Consider the following 19,082-nt stretch of genomic DNA (forward strand, 5'->3'; position numbering starts at 1 on the left):
AACGGACACACTCACACAATCATCTCCGACACACTTCAATCACTGATTGTATGAAAACTGACACACTCACACAATCAGCTCCCACACACTTCAATCACTGATTGTATGAAAACTGACAAACTCACACAATCATCTCCAACACACTTCTATCACTGATTGTATGAAAACTGACACACTCACACAATCAGCTCCCACACACTTCAATCACTGATTGTATGAAAACTGACACACTCACACAATCAGCTCCCACACACTTCAATCACTGATTGTATGAAAACTGACACACTCACACAATCAGCTCCCACACACTTCAATCACTGATTGTATGAAAACTGACACACTCACATAATCAGCTCCGACACACTTCAATCACTGATTGTATGAAAACTGACACACTCACACAATCAGCTCCCACACACTTCAATCACTGATTGTATGAAAACAGACACACTCACACAATCAGCTCCCACACACTTCAATCACTGATTGTATGAAAACTGACACACTCACACAATCAGCTCCCACACACTTCAAGGCAGTTTGGTCCAAAACTTTTATTTCAGTCACCAATATTCTGCCACACACTTTGCCAGGAGTTGCGTGTTACAATAACTGATCACAAAGAAGCAGACTCCCTAGCAATGGCTCTTAACAACACTGGCGTGCCATTTAATGTTGAAATGATAACACAGAAAAGTAACACTGAAAGTTAAAAACAAGACCTAGTTTTCCAAAAGAAGACTAACTTAATATGAAAGTTCTCAACACCCAGTTCTCCAATGTAGCACTAACTTAACATGAAAGTTGTAAACAACCCTTACTTCTCCAATGTAGCACTAACTGAACATGACAGACTTACAATGGCATCCACAGTCAGTTGTCAGAAGTACATGCAGCACGGACACTGACAGACACATGCAGTAGCACAGGCCAAAATTAGGATGATGGCAAAATGACTATTCCGAGGGAAAAATGAACGTAAGAAATGAAATATATTAATTAAAGGCACAGTACGCCTCCCGTAAACCATCACAGATACTGTCAGGCTTTTACACACAGTACAAACACCCTTTCATTTAAACACTCACCGCTTGAGAACATCCTAGGTGCCCTACGTAAAGAGCGAGCAATTTCCAGAACATTAATTTTGCGACAATCGGACGGTGCATTTTTTTGAATTCTTTTTTCATCAAGACAAGATCAGTACAATTCGAAGTTTTGAAAGTTTAAAAAAAGAAAAGCCCAGAAGCAGGGTCACACAAGGTCATGGTTCTTGTAGCAGACGGCGGTTATGCCTATCACCAGTTCCTCTGAACAGTCAAAAGCCATCGCTAAAGTTTGTGTGAATCGCAGCCGTTTGTTGTGTTTAGATTCAGAGGTACATAATAACGTGCTATTTGCAGATAAGTTTACTGCGAGTCGCATTGAAATCACAAACTGACGACTACATTGTGAAAAAAAGGAAACTGGATCACACGGGTTCACGACGGCTCAGGGGTAAGATAAACCACGCAAAAATAAATTCTTTGAAAATGTCTCACTCTTTACGTAGGGCACCTAGGATGTTCTCAAGCGGTGAGTGTTTAAATGAAAGGGTGTTTGTACTTTGTGTAAAAGCCTGACAGTATCTGTGATGGTTTACGGGAGGGTTACTGTGCCTTTAAGGTAAAGATATAACAGACAAAGGGACAACAGAAGGTGTCTTTTCATGGGAGGTGTCCTCACATTTCAGGTATCACTATATATCGCCTAGTCCCTGTTAGGGGAAATCGTAGTACAACAGTCAGTAGCAATAAAAAGTGAAAATCTGGCAAGTTTTGGATGAAAATCCAGTGAGTAGTGGATGAATGTATAGCGTGTATTGGATTTAATAAACCAGAATATTTAGCTGCACAATCAACGGTATTGCACAAAAGTAGGAACACTGTAACATCAACAGAGCGCTCTTAAAATATTTTCTGATATACACACATGTAAAAAGTCAAATACATGTATCCACATTTGTACACAACAAAGAGTTAAAGCAACTACCATGATATAATTCTATTAAACCTTCAGACTGAATCAAATTCACAGGTTTGAGAACAAAATCTAAATTAAGTCACATACAAAATTCAGCATGAACTTGCAACTTATTCATGATCAGATTCACTGGTAAAGCCACCATCGTCAACAATTCTTTCTTTATTTGGTGTTTGACGTCGTTTTCAACCACGAAGGTTATATCGCGACGGGGAAAGGGGGGAGATGGGATAGAGCCACTTGTCAATTGTTTCTTGTTCACAAAAGCACTAATCAAAAATTTGCTCCAGGGGCTTGCAACGTAGTACAATGTATTACCTTACTGGGAGAATGCAAGTTTCCAGTACAAAGGACTTAACATTTCTTACATACTGCTTGACTAAAATCTTTACAAAAATTGACTATATTCTATACAAGAAACACTTAACAAGGGTAAAAGGAGAAACAGAATTCGTTAGTCGCCTCTTACGACATGCTGGGGAGCATCGGGTAAATTCTTCCCCCTAACCCGCGGGGGGGGGGGGGGGGGGGGGGGGGGGATTGATATGCTTAAAACTAATGCAAGAGAAACATATTTCACTGAAACCATTCTATCAATCTAGTGCATAGCACTGTTTCATGCGTTAGAAACCTTCTTTTTACATTTAGTCAAGTTTTGACTAAATGTTTTAACGTGGAGGGGGAATCGAGACGAGGGTCGTGGTGTATGTGTGTGTGTGTGTGTGTGTGTAGAGCGATTCAGAGAAAACTATTGGACCGATCTTCATGAAAGTTGACATGAGAGATCCTGAGTATGGTATCTCCAGACGTTTTTTTCATATTTTTGATAAATGTCTTTGATGACGTCATATCCGGCTTTTTGTGAAAGTTCAGGCGGCACTGTCACTTGGTTGAAATTTTGGTCAAGTAATCTTCGACGAAGCCCGGACTTTGGTATTGCATTTCAGCTTGGGAGCTTAAAATTTAATTCATGAGTTTGCTAATTAAAGTGGTAACGCGTTCGGCGAGAGATTTATTTCTCAGAGTCAACTTTGTGTGCAGACTCTCCTCGGTGTCCGAACACCCCCGTGTGTACACGCAAGCACAAGACCAAGTGCGCACGAAAAAGATCCTGTAATTCATGTCAGAGTTCGGTGGGTTATAGAAACACGAAAATACCCAGCATGCTTCTTCCGAAAACAGCGTATGGCTGCCTAAATGGCAAAAAACGGTCATACACGTAAAATTCCACTCGTGCAAAAAACACGAGTGTACGTGGGAGTTTCAGCCCACGAACGCAGAAGAACAGAAGAAGAAGCTAATTAAAGTTGTCATTAAAATCGATTTTTCGCAAACAGATTTAAAATTGATTGCATCGTATTCTTCATCACATTCTGAATCTAAAAATATATACATATGTCATGTTTACTCTTAAAAATGTGATCACAATTAACGAAAATAGATTAATTAGTCTTACGATTAAAATTTAAGAAATCGATCCAAAAATGAGTTCATCTTATTCTTTATCATTTCTTGATTCCAAAAACATATAGATATGATAGGTTGTATTCAAAACAAGCTCAGAAAGTTAAGAAGAATACAGAAAAGCGCGCTTTCCTGCTTAATACAATACGCTACCGCGCTAATCTGGCGTGTCAATATCACTACGTTTTGCACGTGGGAAGTGAGCGATATCCTTTTCGCGGGGATTGACGAAGCTGTACTGTCTTGTAAAAAAATACAGTGCGTTCAGTTTCATCCCGTGAGTTCGACAGCTTGACTGAATGTAGTAATTTCGCCTTACGCGACTTGTTTTAAATTACCACGAGCTCTGGCGAGAAAGACGATTAAGAAGTGAACATTGTTATCATTACTACAAAATGTTTACATAAGTAAAATATAAATGCAGGAATTATACATTTTTAAAGAGATCTCCCACACAGATACAAATAACATGTGTCATCCACACTTTGGCATTTGATAAAATACTTTGGAAAATGAATCAGTAGTGCTGAACTGCAGCAGTAAGAATTCTCTTATCTTCTTCTTCGTTCATGGGCTGAAACTCCCACGTTCACTCATGTTTTTGCATGAGTGGGTTTTTACGTGTATGACCGTTTTTCAGGGTCCCCACTGGTTTTTAGAAACAAAATTCCATGACTTTTCCACGACTTTCCATGAGCCTCAATAACATTTTCCATGACTAGATCCACAGGTCGCCATTTCCGAACACGCAAACTTTTTACGTCTTGTCACTGCCAGTTTTGACACTGGCTTGCTTTGCACTGAATTTGAGTCAGTTTCTACGCAGTGTCTCTTCGGCAAGCAAGTCAAGCATTTGCTACGTAGTCAGATTATCGGTAATGTTTGCTGGTCCTGTCATTTCACTAAACTGGACCAGCCACTGTTTGTATCCATCTGCACTTTTGTAAATTCCGTTTCGTAACCGTCACGAACTGTCATTTTTTTCACCGCGATACACAGTTCATTGCGAAGATCTTCCTCGGTAATTCGTTCCAATTCCGCATACTTTTTGTTGTCAAGAAACAACTCGAAAGAAAGTTTCAAACTCATCATCCTCCATCTTGCTTGTCGAAGTGCTAAAGTACTTTATCGATGCAAAAACAAAAGCAGAAAATTTCGACGAAACCGACTCAAATGCAGCGTAGACGACACGACGAGATAACGGAAGGAAGTGAGCCTCGCTTTGGCTCAAGTGCCGTTAAAAATACCGTTATTCTCGTATGCAAATACGAACGAGAAGTTGGTCATACGAACAAGCCTTGTGCTGGCGACACAAATCAGGGAATGGCTGGGCAACGAAAATCGCCGCTGGCGTGCTAAAGGTTAGTTTTTTTTCTTTATTATTTTTGTTAAATTCCATGACTTTCCATGACTTGAATTGAAATTCCATGACTTTCCAGGCCTGGAAAATTAAAAATCAAATTCCATGACTTTCCAGGTTTTCCATGACCTGTACGAACCCTGGTTTTTACCCTGCCATTCAGGCAGCATACGCCGATTTCGGGGGAAGCATGCTGAGTATTTTCGTGTTTCTATAACCCACCGAACTCTGACATGGATCACAGGGTCTTTTCTGTGCGCACTTGGTTGTGTGCTTGCGTGTACACATGAAGGGGGATAAGGCACTACCAGGTCTGCACATAAGTTGACCTGGGAGATCAAAAAAATCTCCACTCACCAGGCGGCCGCGGCCGGGATTCGAACTCACGACCTTCCGATTAAGAGGCTGACGTCTTACCTGCCCGCCACTGCGCCCGTCAGAATTCACTTATGATGCCTGGAGAAACTGCACTACATAAAGCTCTGTCATGTAAATCACATAGGACTAAACGATGTTTCATTGTCGTCTTGTTACAAAGTCACCTACAGAGATGAAATAAGCAATAGGTTGGACAGTACTTTACCTATACCTTACACACTGACTATAACAGGGATGACATCCTACATCAGAATATCCAACAGTTATTTGAGCTTTCCTCACTTTAGGAAACCATAAAACTTTGGTCTGAGGGAACAAGTTCGCCTCATGTTGGTCTGTTCTGTTTCCTGTACCAACATTGCACAGCACGGAACACACTACACACTCCGCTTTTACTGTGTACTTTTTCTGACACAGCTGCCACGCCACATTCCACAGGTAACAGAGTGTGAGCATTAGAAATGTAACAATACAACATGTTATATACACTCACGCCATTTGCACAGCGCATACCAACAAGAATCTGTCGCTAAGATTTCAATAAGACAGGCGCAGTCTTCCTCACTTAATTTGTACTGAAGTCTTTAGTACAAAAATCACAGCCAACATTAAGTAACACTAATTAACATAGGTGTCAATATTAGGTAACAAGTAACACATTCAATTGCAAGGGTCTGTGAGCCTTCTGTAACAAGCAATGAAATCTTAACGCACATTCAAACCAAGTTGACCAACACAGTTATAAATACACAAAGGGCGGATGATGCTTGAAAGAAAAGTCCTAAAGGGTGAGCTCCCTTGTCAGATTTGTCTGTGAGTGTGTCAGAGCTCTTGGGTGACTGTGAATATTAAGTAGATGCAGAGCAACAAAACATATAGCTTCTTAGTCGGATCAGCTTGTTGAAGCTCTAGACTGCAATGTCACTGCACGGATGCTTCGACACACATAACCGACTCAATAACCCCAGTGCTTCACCAGCAGCCCTTCTGCTGACATAGTTATAAATGTGAGAGGAGTTATGAACAGACAGGGTCATGCGTTTAAAGAATGAAGGCTCTCTGCATGCAGCTCTAGGTTTGTAAAGATTGTAGTCTGTGTAGGGCGTGTGAAGACAACAGGCTAGTCCAGACCCCTATCACTGCATGCAGCTCTAGGTGTGTGAAGATTGTAGTATGTGTAGGGCGTGTGAAGACAACAGGCTAGTCCGGACCCCTATCACTGCATGCAGCTCTAGGTGTGTGAAGATTGTAGTATGTGTAGGGCTTGTGAAGACGACAGGCTAGTCCAGACCCCTATCACTGCATGCAGCTCTAGGTGTGTGAAGATTGTAGTAAGTGTAGGGTGTGTGAAGACAACAGGCTAGTCCGGACCCCTATCACTGCATGCAGCTCTAGGCGTGTGAAGATTGTATTATGTGTAGGGCGTGTGAAGACAACAGGCTAGTCCGGACCCCTATCACTGCGTGCAGCTCTAGGTGTGTGAAGATTGTAGTCTGTGTAGGGCGTGGGAAGACAACAGGCTAGTCCAGACCCCTATCACTGCATGCAGCTCTAGGCGTGTGAAGATTGTAGTATGTGTAGGGCGTGTGAAGACGACAGACTAGTCTGGACCCCTATCACTGCATGCAGCTCTAGGCGTGTGAAGATTGTAGTATGTGTAGGGCGTGTGAAGACAACAGGCTAGTCCGGACCCCTATCACTGCATGCAGCTCTAGGCGTGTGAAGATTGTAGTATGTGTAGGGCGTGTGAAGACGACAGGCTAGTCTGGACCCCTATCACTGCTTGCAGCTCTGGGCGTGTGAAGATTGTAGTATGTGTAGGGCTTGTGAAGACGACAGGCTAGTCTGGACCCCTATCACTGCATGCAGCTCTAGGCGTGTGAAGATTGTATTATGTGTAGGGCGTGTAGTCCGGACCCCTATCACTGCATGCAGCTGTAGGTGTGTGAAGATTGTAGTATGTGTAGGGCGTGTGAAGACGACAGGCTAGTCTGGACCCCTATCACTGCATGCAGCTCTAGGCGTGTGAAGATTGTAGTATGTGTAGGGCTTGTGAAGACGACAGGCTAGTCTGGACCCCTATCACTGCATGCAGTTCTAGGCGTGTGAAGATTGTATTATGTGTAGGGCTTGTGAAGACGACAGGCTAGTCTGGACCCCTATCACTGCATGCAGCTCTAGGCGTGTGAAGATTGTATTATGTGTAGGGCGTGTGAAGACGACAGGCTAGTCCGGACCCCTATCACTGCATGCAGCTGTAGGTGTGTGAAGATTGTAGTATGTGTAGGGCGTGTGAAGACGACAGGCTAGTCTGGACCCCTATCACTGCATGCAGCTCTAGGCGTGTGAAGATTGTAGTATGTGTAGGGCTTGTGAAGACGACAGGCTAGTCTGGACCCCTATCACTGCATGCAGTTCTAGGCGTGTGAAGATTGTATTATGTGTAGGGCTTGTGAAGACGACAGGCTAGTCTGGACCCTTATCACTGCATGCAGCTCTAGGCGTGTGAAGATTGTATTATGTGTAGGGCTTGTGAAGACGACAGGCTAGTCTGGACCCCTATCACTGCATGCAGCTCTAGGCGTGTGAAGATTGTAGTATGTGTAGGGCTTGTGAAGACGACAGCTAGTCCAGACCCCTGTCACTTCTTGCTGTTCTTGCCATGCACCACAACTTTCTTTCCTTTCTCAGGCTGCAACAAAATAAAACAAATCGAAAAGTCAATGGTTTGATTTATCAATGAACGACTGTACAATCATTTTGATTTAGTGATCAATGAACCAATACAAGAGAACTTCAACTTTCAGGTAAAAGAACGTCAATTTACAGGTTAGAGGTCAACTTACAGGTAAGAGAGGTCAACCTACAGGTAAGAGAGGTCAATCTAAAGGCAAGAAAGGTCAACCTACAGGTAAGATAGGTCAACCTACAGGTAAGAGAGGTCAACTTACAGGCAGAATCTTGAAGGAACAGGTGAGGTCAGCGGTGACGATCATGACGGCGGCAGCGTTGTCAAACTCCCCGCAGTAGTTTGGGGCGCTGAATAGGGTCACCAGCTGGGGGATAAACAAACATGGTCTCAGTACAGTAGAACCCCCTTTTAAAACACCCCCCCCCCCCCCCAATTTAAAACTTTCTCCATTTTAAGACCATATTTTCTTAGACCTTTTGTTCATAACCTCTATCTATTAATGGACTCCCATTTTCTTAGACCTTTTGTTCATAACCTCTATCTATTAATGGACTCCCATTTTCTTAGACCTTTTGTTCATAACCTCTACCTATTAATGGACTCTCATTTTCTTAGACCTTTTGTTCATAACCTCTATCTATTAATGGACTCCCATTTTCTTAGACCTTTAAATTTGTTCATAACCTCTATCTATTAATAAACTCCCATTTTCTTAGACCTTTTGTTCATAACCTCTATCTATTAATAAACTCCCATTTTCTTAGACCTTTTGTTCATAACCTCTATCTATTAATAAACTCCCATTTTCTTAGACCTTTTGTTTATAACCTCTATCTATTAATGGACTCCCATTTTAAGACCCCCCACCCCCTTTTTAAAGACCTGATTTTCTAAGGTTTTAAAACAGGGGTTCCACTGTATTGCATGAACACTGTTATTTTTATAAATATTCTCACATAATGTACCCAGTTCAGTTGTGTTATCGGTTTAAAATACTCAGCAATGACCAGTATTGTGCGATGCATGATAAAACAACACACACATGTCAAAACATGGTCATAAGGGAGTGAGTCTAAGTTTAATCAGGGGGTCTTAAAAGGGGGTTCCACTGTACTTCACATCAGATCAACTCTTTCTCTCAAGCATTCCCCTCTTTTGGAACTGTTCAGCATAAGGCACACAATGCACCTCCATAACCCCCCCATGTTTTGTACAGGCTGGCGATTGCCTTGCATTAATTGCACCAGACATCTCAAACTGCTCACAGGTTAGTGCGGGAGAAGGCTTTTAGTTTTCAGTGGGGAAAGAGTACAGCAACAGACAACTTCTTCTTCTTCTTCTGCGTTTGTGGGCTGAAACTCCCACATACACTCGTGTGTTTTTTTCGCACGAGTGGAATTTTACGTGTATGACCGTTTTTTACCCCGCCATTTAGGCAGCCATACGCCGTTTTCGGAGGAAGCATGCTGGGTATTTTCGTGTTTCTATAACCCACCGAACTCTGACATGGATTACAGGATCTTTTTCGTGCGTACTTGGTCTTGTGCTTGCGTGTACACACGGGGTGTTCGGACACATAAGAGAGTCTGCACACAAAGTTGACTCTGAGAAATAAATCTCTCGCCGAACGTGGGGACGAACTCACGCTGACAGCGGCCAACTGGACACAAATCCAGCGCGCTACCGACTGAGCTACATCCCCGCCCTGCAACAGACAACTGAAGCAAATGTGCTTACCTTGCGCTTTTCAAAGAACTGGTATCCGTCCTCAACAACCTGCAAACAGAACAGAACAGTTACACTTGATCAATCATAATCCAAATACGGAATCAGTCATCAAGAGACAAGACTACTAAACCCTGGCTAACCAAACCCCGTAAACCGAGCCGGGTCCAGCTGGTATTGACGAAGCATGCCGACATAAGACCTAATTTGCATAAACTAATTTTAATTCTTTTCAGAGTATACATATGATAACTATATTTTTTGGATTCAGGAAATGATCCGGAATACAATGTAATCATTTTAAAATCTGTTTGTGAAAAATCGATTTTAATAACTTTAATGAACAAACTAATAATTAATTATTAAATTTCCAAGCTGAAAATGAAATTCAATCCCACAGTCCGGACTGAGCTAGCCATGTTAGACGAAAGTGTCCATCATTTTGCATTAAGAAAGGTCAGCACAGTGTGGCCTCGTCTTTTGCAAAAAGCCCGATATCACATCAAAAACTGTATTACAATTTTAAAAATTGTTTTGGGGTATTATCTGGAAGAACTGCCATGTAAAGTTTCATAAAGATCTGTCCGGTAGTTTTCCTGGAATTGCCCTACACAAGCACACACCATCACCCTGTCTCGATTCCTGGTCTATCTTTAAACATTTTAGTCAAAAGTTGATGTGACACAGGAGTCTCCCTTCTTAGCACGCTCTACAGAGTTGTCTGCGGCGAAGAGTGCAAGCTATTTATCGTAGCTCAATGTTTCTTCTACGTTGCCGGCTAGACACCTGTCAATTGTAGAGTTCTGTTCGTGATGTAAAATTGACCAACACACCTGGTGCGCCCTGATGATGAGACTGCAGTCGAACTTGCGTAGAACCTCCTTGACCACGTCGCCACCAAACGTGTAGGACACTCCCCGGTCATTCTCCCCCCACCCTGTGATGTCCTGCAAGTCCAAGTAATATCAAATCTTTGCAGAACAGTACAGACCAGTCAATGTAATAATGAACCTCTCCACTGCCTGAAGCAGCCAATTTCATTCAATTCAAAGACTGCATTGAAAAATCACTGACAGAATTCAAATCTGAAGCCCTCAGGTAACATATGCCAAACTCTCCCCACCAATCCTCTTCAGACCACAATATTTAACACAGACTGAGAAATGCAACTGCAATAAATTCTCATATTACTCTGCAAGAACCAACATTCAGCATGTCATTATATTTATGCCGTCTACAGAGTAATTATCAGCACAGCTGCAGATGACACAGTACACACACTCACTCCAAAACAAACGACACATGTTGTCAAAGACAGCCTATCGAGCCACATACAGCCCTGCATCCCACTTCTGACACGATGTGTGTGTCTTCATGCTTCAGTCCAAAAGACACGCGGGAATTCACAGGATACCATTCTAACTCGAACTTCAAACTTGATGTACAAATACAAGAGACCTCAGGCACACAATGCCAAGATGGCGACGACCGATCTATCACGTGATGTTGTCGTTTGCGCTCTTTCTAACTATTTTGATTGGTTGTCATTCATTCAAATGATAGCCAATGACATAATTTGTAAAGACTTACGTCGTCAGGGTCGGACCACAGCAGGTCACATATCAAGCCATGGTCCGGTACGTCCAGTGGCCGCTCTATGTCGCGCAACTGCACACATACAATGAACTCTTGTCGTCGGAAGCTGTGGAATACTATACTCCGGTCACCATGTTTGACACCAAACTGCTGTTAGCCAACTAATGGACAACTTATGAGGTCAGTACAGTGGAAGAAGGTCTTAAAAAGGAGGGAGTCTTAAAATGGGGGTAAATTTACAGAGGTTATGAATAGAATACCTGGGAAAACAGGGTCTTAAAAGGGAGTGAGTTTTCAATGTGGGTGAAGCAGGGGGGTGAGTCACAGACATCAAATAACTAAAACCAGTACAGTGCTGTTCCCAGACCTCAGTCTTTAGTCATTTACACTTACCTTTTTGAACTGACACATTGTTCTGACTCCAGACAGGTCCAATGTCTGATAGTTTTGACAAGCTTTGACACAACAATATTTTGCGGCCAGGATATTTTGACCGGAATATATTTTGAATCCAGGTAGAACAGATCTATTGTTTTCTGTGTCTAGGACTAACACTTCCAGTACACTACCCACCTTACAGCTTTTGAAGTTACCTGTGTTAAACTTAAAGATCAATAAAAATGTACTCTCCAGAAACATGAACATTTCAACATGAACACGATTCCATGGACTAGTTTGGACACTTAGGTGCAGTTGTTGGTGTCCTATTCTGGTAAAGAAACACAGGTTCCAGATTGCAAAAACATGAAATGAAACAAGAGAGTGTGGGTGCCCGTGAAGTAAAGAAAGAAATGAGGGAAGGGTTGGGAAAGGGTATTGAGGGGGAGGGGGGGGGGGGTGGGAGGTGATTGAAAGAATTACCTGATCCATGTTGTTGAGGTCGGGTGACAGTCCGCCGTGCATACAGAATATCGTACCCTCCACCAGGGCCGCTGGAAACAAACATGACGTCAAAATATTAACATTTCTTAATGGAATATTCAGATGTAAAAAAACAAAGAGTTTACATGTGTGAGTAGGGGAGGGGGAGGGGAGGGGGGGGGGAGGGAGGGTGGTCAGGCTGTTTAAAGCTTTTGAAATAGATGTGTAAATGAACAAATTACAGTACATGGTCCCAGATCAGAAAATAGACTTAAAGTCTGCATGAGGTCAGAGCATTCCGATCACTTCTTTTTTACCCTTTTTTTTTGGCATAGAGAAATAGACTGGGTGAATTGTTTAGAACACAGCATTGGGTGTTTTTACTGTATTTCTTCTTTCTATACAGCGACTGTTGACACTGTCAGAAAATAACAGTGCTTTGCTTTGAGCCGATGGACTTCATCAATATTCATGAGAACTTCCCAGACTGAAACAAAAGTACTCATGATGTCAGTTACAGAATGAAACTGAATAAAACAACACAGCTCTGCCGAGGTAAGGTAATATCATGATATCACATACAGATAAGAGTCCAGCCAAGTGCACCTGAATCATCCTGACTAATCAATGCCAGTTGGCTGCAGGGGAAAACTTGATGAAAAAAACATAAGACAGAAAAAGAACAGGACACCTGCCACTTCCCACACTGAGAAAGTGATCAATACCTCATCTATGGGTAGACAGTTGAAACAGACAGTGATCAATTTCTCACCTATTGGCAGGCAGTTGAAACAGTCGGTGAAAGTTTTCCACAGTTTGATGTTGTAGCGTCGCTTACACTCGTCGTAAAACCCATAGATTCTGCACACAGCAAGGGAGAATTCAAATATGCCCCAGACAAAATACACCTCAACTACACATAAATCCAAAACACAAATAGCAATTGAAAGAAGAGAGAATGCTTACTGTCATACAGGCTAAATATTTCGGTTCTTAAGGGTTATATGATAATTCGAGTTTTACGCCCTCACGGCTTTTGATGAGATACACAAGTGTATGCGTGTTAAGGTGGTATCAGCCATCTGCACTTATGGCAGAAGGACCGAGGTCTTTTACGTGCCATTGTGGTGACACGGGGGTGGGACATGGCTTCCGTTTCTGGGTCTGCACGTAAAGTTGACCCGTGTCCGTCCCGGCCCGAACATAGCAATTGACTGAAGTTCAAAACTAACATATCAATAGAACATTTCTGAATCAGCCTGTACACACACACACACACAGTTATATATATAATCACTTCACTGACCTGTTGATAGATGCACACTCATGGTTCCCCCTCAGGAGGAAGAAGTTGTTGGGATATTTTATCTTGTAGGCAAGCACCAGACATATCGTCTCCAAAGATCGCTTACCTCTGTAGAAAAAAGAAGACCGTAAAACGTATAACGCTTCATCTTAAAACAGAACCTTAAAGCAACACATCTGATATTAATGCACCAAGAATTTAACTTCAAATGAAGGAAAAAAGACAAGATTATAAAAAGCTACATCTGAACATGCTAAACAGTTTTAATGATGCTCATCGAGAAATTAATACAAAGCACGCATAACTCACAATGTGTGTCTTCTCTCAGTATGATGAGTATGATACATCAATCCCACAGGACTGATTCTGTAATACAGTGGAACCCCCCTTTTTATGCACCCCCCCCCTTCCCCCCCCCCCCCCCCCCCTGTAAAACCCTGATTTTCTGTTCTAAACGAATGTGATTTTACCTCCACAATAAGACTCCTTCCCTTTATACAAGACCTGGGGCGGGGATGTAGCTCAGTCGGTAGCGCGCTGGATTTGTATCCAGTTGGCCGCTGTCAGCGTGAGTTCGTCCCCACGTTCGGCGAGAGATTTATTTCTCAGAGTCAACTTTGTGTGCAGACTCTCCTCGGTGTCCGAACACCCCCGTGTGTACACGCAAGCACAAGACCAAGTGCGCACGAAAAAGATCCTGTAATCCATGTCAGAGTTCGGTGGGTTATAGAAACACGAAAATACCCAGCATGCTTCCTCCGAAAGCGGCGTATGGCTGCCTAAATGGCGGGGTTAAAACGGTCATACACGTAAAAGTCGTGGGAGTTTCAGCCCATGAACGAACAAACAAACAAACAAAAGACCTCTAAGTCTAAAACTCTGAGAAAATCAGGTCTTAAAAGGAGGGAGGCTTGAAATGGGGGTATACTCACAAAGGTTTAGAACAAAAGATCTGAAAACACAAGATCTTAAAAAGGGAGAAGGCTTAAATTGGGGGTACTTAAAAGGAGGATGCCACTGTGTAGCGCACAGCAAACACAACACACCTGTCGACATAGTCGCCGAGAAAGAGGTAGTTACACGCCGGGGGGTAGCCGCACATGTCGAAGTGACGCAACAGGTCGCTATACTGGCCGTGGATGTCACCGCAGATGTTGACCGGCGCCTCCAACTCCACCAGCATGGGCTGCTCCAGGAAGATGGCGCGCGACAGTTGACACAGCTGACGGATCTGAGACTCGGGCAGCTGGACCTGCTTGCCAGGCTGGTCCTTGACCGACAGCAGCTGTGTGATGATGGCGTCCATGTCCAATTCTGGCCGGTTCATCATGCTGACCGCTGTGTCGGTTACAACACTGACCGCTACAACACTTCTTATCACCACTCTTTTTCTCTCAACTGCTTATGACATCAGTTCCTGTGTGATTCATTTTCACGTCAGCTGGTCATCACAATAACAGTTTCTATGCTGGATAAGTGTGAACGATGTTGTAGGAAAATTAAAATGGTTCTTTAATTGTCACCTGGCTTCACCTTGGGCAAAGAAAGAATATATAAAGATACGATAAATAATTTTCCTGTGGCAGTTTAGTAGTAGTATAATATAGTAGTTGTTGGACTGGCGTTATCGTCGCCTAGACTTCGCAGCCCATGTGTCCCATTCCGTGATTACATACAAGTTTAGCTTAGAAGTGTATGAAATGTGTTAATTGTGTATTCTACATATCACATCAGGTGACGTTGAAATATCACTACCAGGACTATGCTCTGAGTGTAGTCGTCAACACAAAAGTCATTTAGCTGTGTCCGTAGTGTCACTCTTCACTCTGTATGGAGGGACAGGTGAGTCAAAATAATTCTGCAACAGAAAAAAATATGTGACAGCCTCAAACATGTACTTAAACATTTAACATTAGATTTCCCTCAAGAGCAAAACATGTCATTTTATTCTCAAAATGTAAGTCTGTGCTGCATTCTCTCCTAGCTGTAATATGTGGATTTTGGCAGCTCATCATCAAAAGTCAACAACAAGAAAGGTGCAACTGAGATTTAATTCTCATATTTCAACATAAGGTTTTGATTACAAATTGATCATAAATTTGTTCAGTTGAGCTTCAAGACTCTTATATTTTGAATAAATGCTGACATCAGTGCTAAAAATGTGTTTGACCATGATAGATCAATGAAACCAGTTTGCATCCATTGCATCAGCTAGTAACACTAACAGGCCTGGAGAGCGCTGGAGACCATGAACCTGAAAATCCCACACACCATAATATAAATATATGCAAGTACATGTATGAGGCATCAGCGTGTGCTTGAAGAGATGACAACAGTATGGTACCCGGTCACAAGCGACCTATAGATACACTGTACTCGATCGTTCTATCTTTTTCCGCAGAGAGCAATCCTTGCTTTGGTCACCAGTCATAATGGAATGGCCCTCTGCTGCTGTAACCACAGGCGGAAGGTATCGTCCACTGGACTACTACTATCACAGAAAGAGTGATGGTAGTACTAGTAGTCCAGTGGACGATACCTTCCGCCTGTGCTGTAACCAACCACACTGACTAATGCCTGCGTACCGCTGTCAATAGTTGACGAGCATTGACGAGGGCAGAACAAACACAAAGCATTCAATCTCCGTGTTGACCGGTCTATGGCTAGCAGTTATTGTCCTGCTTCCCTTACCTCAGCTGACCATCAAAGAACACCATCTTTCAGCGTCTGCATCTCCCGGCCACAGATTCCAAGGCAGCTTCCGGTGAGATGCTGGTATCGATCACACGACGGCATCAAATTAACAACATGACCACATCATGTCAAGGCACTGGCGGGCAGCTCCGAGTGTAGCAACTCTTCATCATCAGCGATGGCACTGTGGATCATAGATGAGTGTTGTCATACACATCTCTGTGTGGATGAGTCGCTGTACAGCTGCCACAATGATAGCATTTGCTTTGCGAGCAGGTACAACACTCCAAAAATATTATCGTCTGCTGCACTTGAGATAATTCGTCTGCTCTATTTCCGGTGTCAGTGGTCGCTGTGACCTCCGGGCCGTTTTCTTCCGTCCGCTGCAGGGGGCATAGGCTACTACCACTGACTGAAAATACACGCTATATGTACTTGCGCTTTTCAATTTTGTTACATGCCGACACACATTTTTGCAATTTCAATTATAATATATAAGCAGAGCAAAAATATTATTTTGAGTTTATTATTATTATCTTCTCCCCCACCCCCCCATACAAATCCCACACAAAAACAATAACAAGCAAAAACAACAAACAAACAAACAACGATAGAAAACAGCCAAGCAGCAGTGTCTTTCTATTTAAAAGTTATACAGGACATTCCATTTTAAGAAGATTTAAATAGACTTACATAATTATTTCACATTCAGCCTATAGTACTACGTAGTGTATCTACAGGTCCTTCATGTATGTTCAATACATGTTGATCTAAAGACTACCCACAATATTCTCTTTACCTTTGTTAATTTAATGCAAGGTGGCACGTACAGTGGTACCTGGAAATGAAAGGACACCTGCCTGGCATCTAAAAGTGTCCCTATGTTGCAGGTGGCCTGTCATCAAAGGCATATTTTGGTCAAAAAGACCCAGGGACTGCAGGCATCCCAAACTGGGAGGTGTCCTCTCATTGTAGGGGTCTGACATGGCAGGTAGCGCTGTATGCTGTGCTGGCAGCTGTATGTCTGGGTTTTTTATTCAGAGGTGTCCTCTCATTCAAGGGTTCTGACATGGCAGGTACTGCTGTATGTGTATGCTGTGCAGGCAGCTGTCTGGCCTTCATTCAGAGGTGTCCTCTCATTGGAGGGGTCTGACGAGGTAGGTAGCACTAAATGTGTATGCTGTGCAGGCAGCTGTGTCTGTGGCCTTTACTTGGAGGTATTCTCTCATTGGAGGAGTCTGACGAGGTAGGTAGCACTGTATTTGTATGGTGTGCAGGCAGCTGTATCCGTGTCCCTTAATTATTCAGAGGTGTCCTCTCATTGGAGGGGCCTGACGTGGCAGGTAGCTTCACCTTGCACCGGGTACAGTGGAACCCCCTTTTTTAAGACTTCAAAAAATCTGGTCTTAAAAAGGAGTGAGTTTTAATAATTGGGGCAAATATACAAACGTTGTAAACAGAAGATCTGAAAAATCAAGCCTTGAAAAAGCAGGTCTTAAATGAAGGGGTCTTAAAAAGGGGGGTCCTGTACCTCTCTGTCCCAGCAAGACATGACAGCGTCAGCAAACTGAATAAAATGAAATAAACACACACACACATAGACACAACACACACACCAAAGAAAGGTCAACACTATACCAGTCTCAGTGTTAACACAGCTTTATTTACAGATTCACACACTAACACACTAAATCGTTCCAACAGTCGAAAGAAAGTACATGTACACAGGTAAACGTCACAGCTGTGGGTGCTGGCTAGTTGTACATCTTCTTCACCACATAATCCGCCTTGACCCCTTCCGGCCGGACCACTGCAACACACAATGTTACATTTTCTTCACTAAAACAACATACACAATGTTACATTTTATTCACTTAAACAACATAATAACAATTATTGTTTGTTTTGGCTGTGTTAAACTTAAAGGGCTTCATTGTGTGTGTTGGTTGTGTTCATAAAATGTTACATTCTGTATGTTGTTTGTGTTAATAAAAACATGTAATATTGACCTCATTTTATTCACACAAACAAAACACACAATATAATTGCAACCCTTCATGAACACAAGCAACACACACAATGTAACATCTTATTGACAAAACCAACACATACAGTTACACTTGTATTAACAAAATGAACACACACAATGTAACATCTAATCTTATTAACAAAACCAACATACACAATGTAACACAGCGCAGCGTCTAAAACTATGATGCAATTTGGCATTCCGGGTTGAATTTGGAGGGGAGATGGTGCCAGTGGGCTTCTAGTCTGTACATTGAACTACACGGATGTTGCAAGTCGTGGACGACCCAATTGGAATCTAAGAATGAATCTGATGGTGTTAAGGTACTTATAGTTACCCTCATAGAGAGTCGGGATGCTTTCTCACTGCCACTGGGGAAAGCCAGCTGCCATACACTGATTCAGTACAGCTCTACCCATTTATTTTTATTTTTCATTTCCTGCATGCCTGTATTCCAAGCCGTGAGACTTTTGCTGTGAACTTGGGATCTTCATCGTGCACATTCGGACACCAAGGAGAGTCTGCACAAAGTTGACTCTGGGAAATAAATCCCTTGCCCAATGTGGGGATCGAACCCACGCTGATAGTGACAACTGGTTTTGAAGCGAGCGCAGCTACTGACAGAGCTATTTCCCTGTCAAGAACAAAGAGATCTCAAATGTTCTGTATAGACCTGCACTACAGTGGAACACCCCATTCACTGTTTTAACATCTGAGAAAATCACGTCTTCAGAGGGAGGGAGTTTTAAAATGGAGGTTAATTTACAGGTACATGAAGATAAAGTCTGAAAAAAGCAATTTTTTTAAAAGGAGTGAATTCCTAGATTTGGGGGTGTTTGAAGGGGGGTTCCACTGTGATCATGATGGAAAGCCTGTGGGTGTGACAGCAGTATTACCTGTGTAGTGGAACTTGTAGCGATGACTTTTGTCCTTGTCATATCGCATGATGCCGGCC

At 42.6% G+C, this 19,082-nt stretch overlaps 1 protein-coding gene across 1 annotated transcript; it reads right to left on the reverse strand.

The window, feature by feature from the left end:
• Nucleotides 1–539: 539 nt before the first annotated feature.
• LOC138959823 (uncharacterized) lies at nucleotides 540–16,384 on the reverse strand. The gene is made up of 10 exons (XM_070331456.1): nucleotides 16,096–16,384; nucleotides 14,451–15,262; nucleotides 13,405–13,512; nucleotides 12,871–12,959; nucleotides 12,099–12,169; nucleotides 11,232–11,309; nucleotides 10,475–10,588; nucleotides 9,654–9,692; nucleotides 8,176–8,280; nucleotides 540–7,916 (listed from the first exon to the last, which is right to left on the reverse strand). The coding sequence occupies exons 2-10, from the start codon at nucleotides 14,732–14,734 to the stop codon at nucleotides 7,866–7,868; spliced, it is 939 nt and encodes a 312-aa protein (XP_070187557.1). The 5' UTR covers nucleotides 14,735–15,262; nucleotides 16,096–16,384; the 3' UTR covers nucleotides 540–7,865.
• Between the last annotated feature and the right edge of the window lie 2,698 nt (nucleotides 16,385–19,082).

The sequence above is a fragment of the Littorina saxatilis genome, linkage group LG2, assembly GCF_037325665.1.
Source record: "Littorina saxatilis isolate snail1 linkage group LG2, US_GU_Lsax_2.0, whole genome shotgun sequence".
Lineage (NCBI taxonomy): Eukaryota > Metazoa > Mollusca > Gastropoda > Littorinimorpha > Littorinidae > Littorina > Littorina saxatilis.

Excerpts from the sequence above, each read along its gene's own strand:
- LOC138959823 (XM_070331456.1), bottom strand. The coding sequence starts at position 14,734 with ATGATGAACCGGCCAGAATTGGACATGGACGCCATCATCACACAGCTG. Across the intron at positions 12,960-13,404 it reads GAGTGTGCATCTATCAACAG|AATCTATGGGTTTTACGACG; the intron begins GTCAGTGAAGTG and ends TGCTGTGTGCAG. Across the intron at positions 10,589-11,231 it reads TGTGGTCCGACCCTGACGAC|GACATCACAGGGTGGGGGGA; the intron begins GTAAGTCTTTAC and ends TTGGACTTGCAG.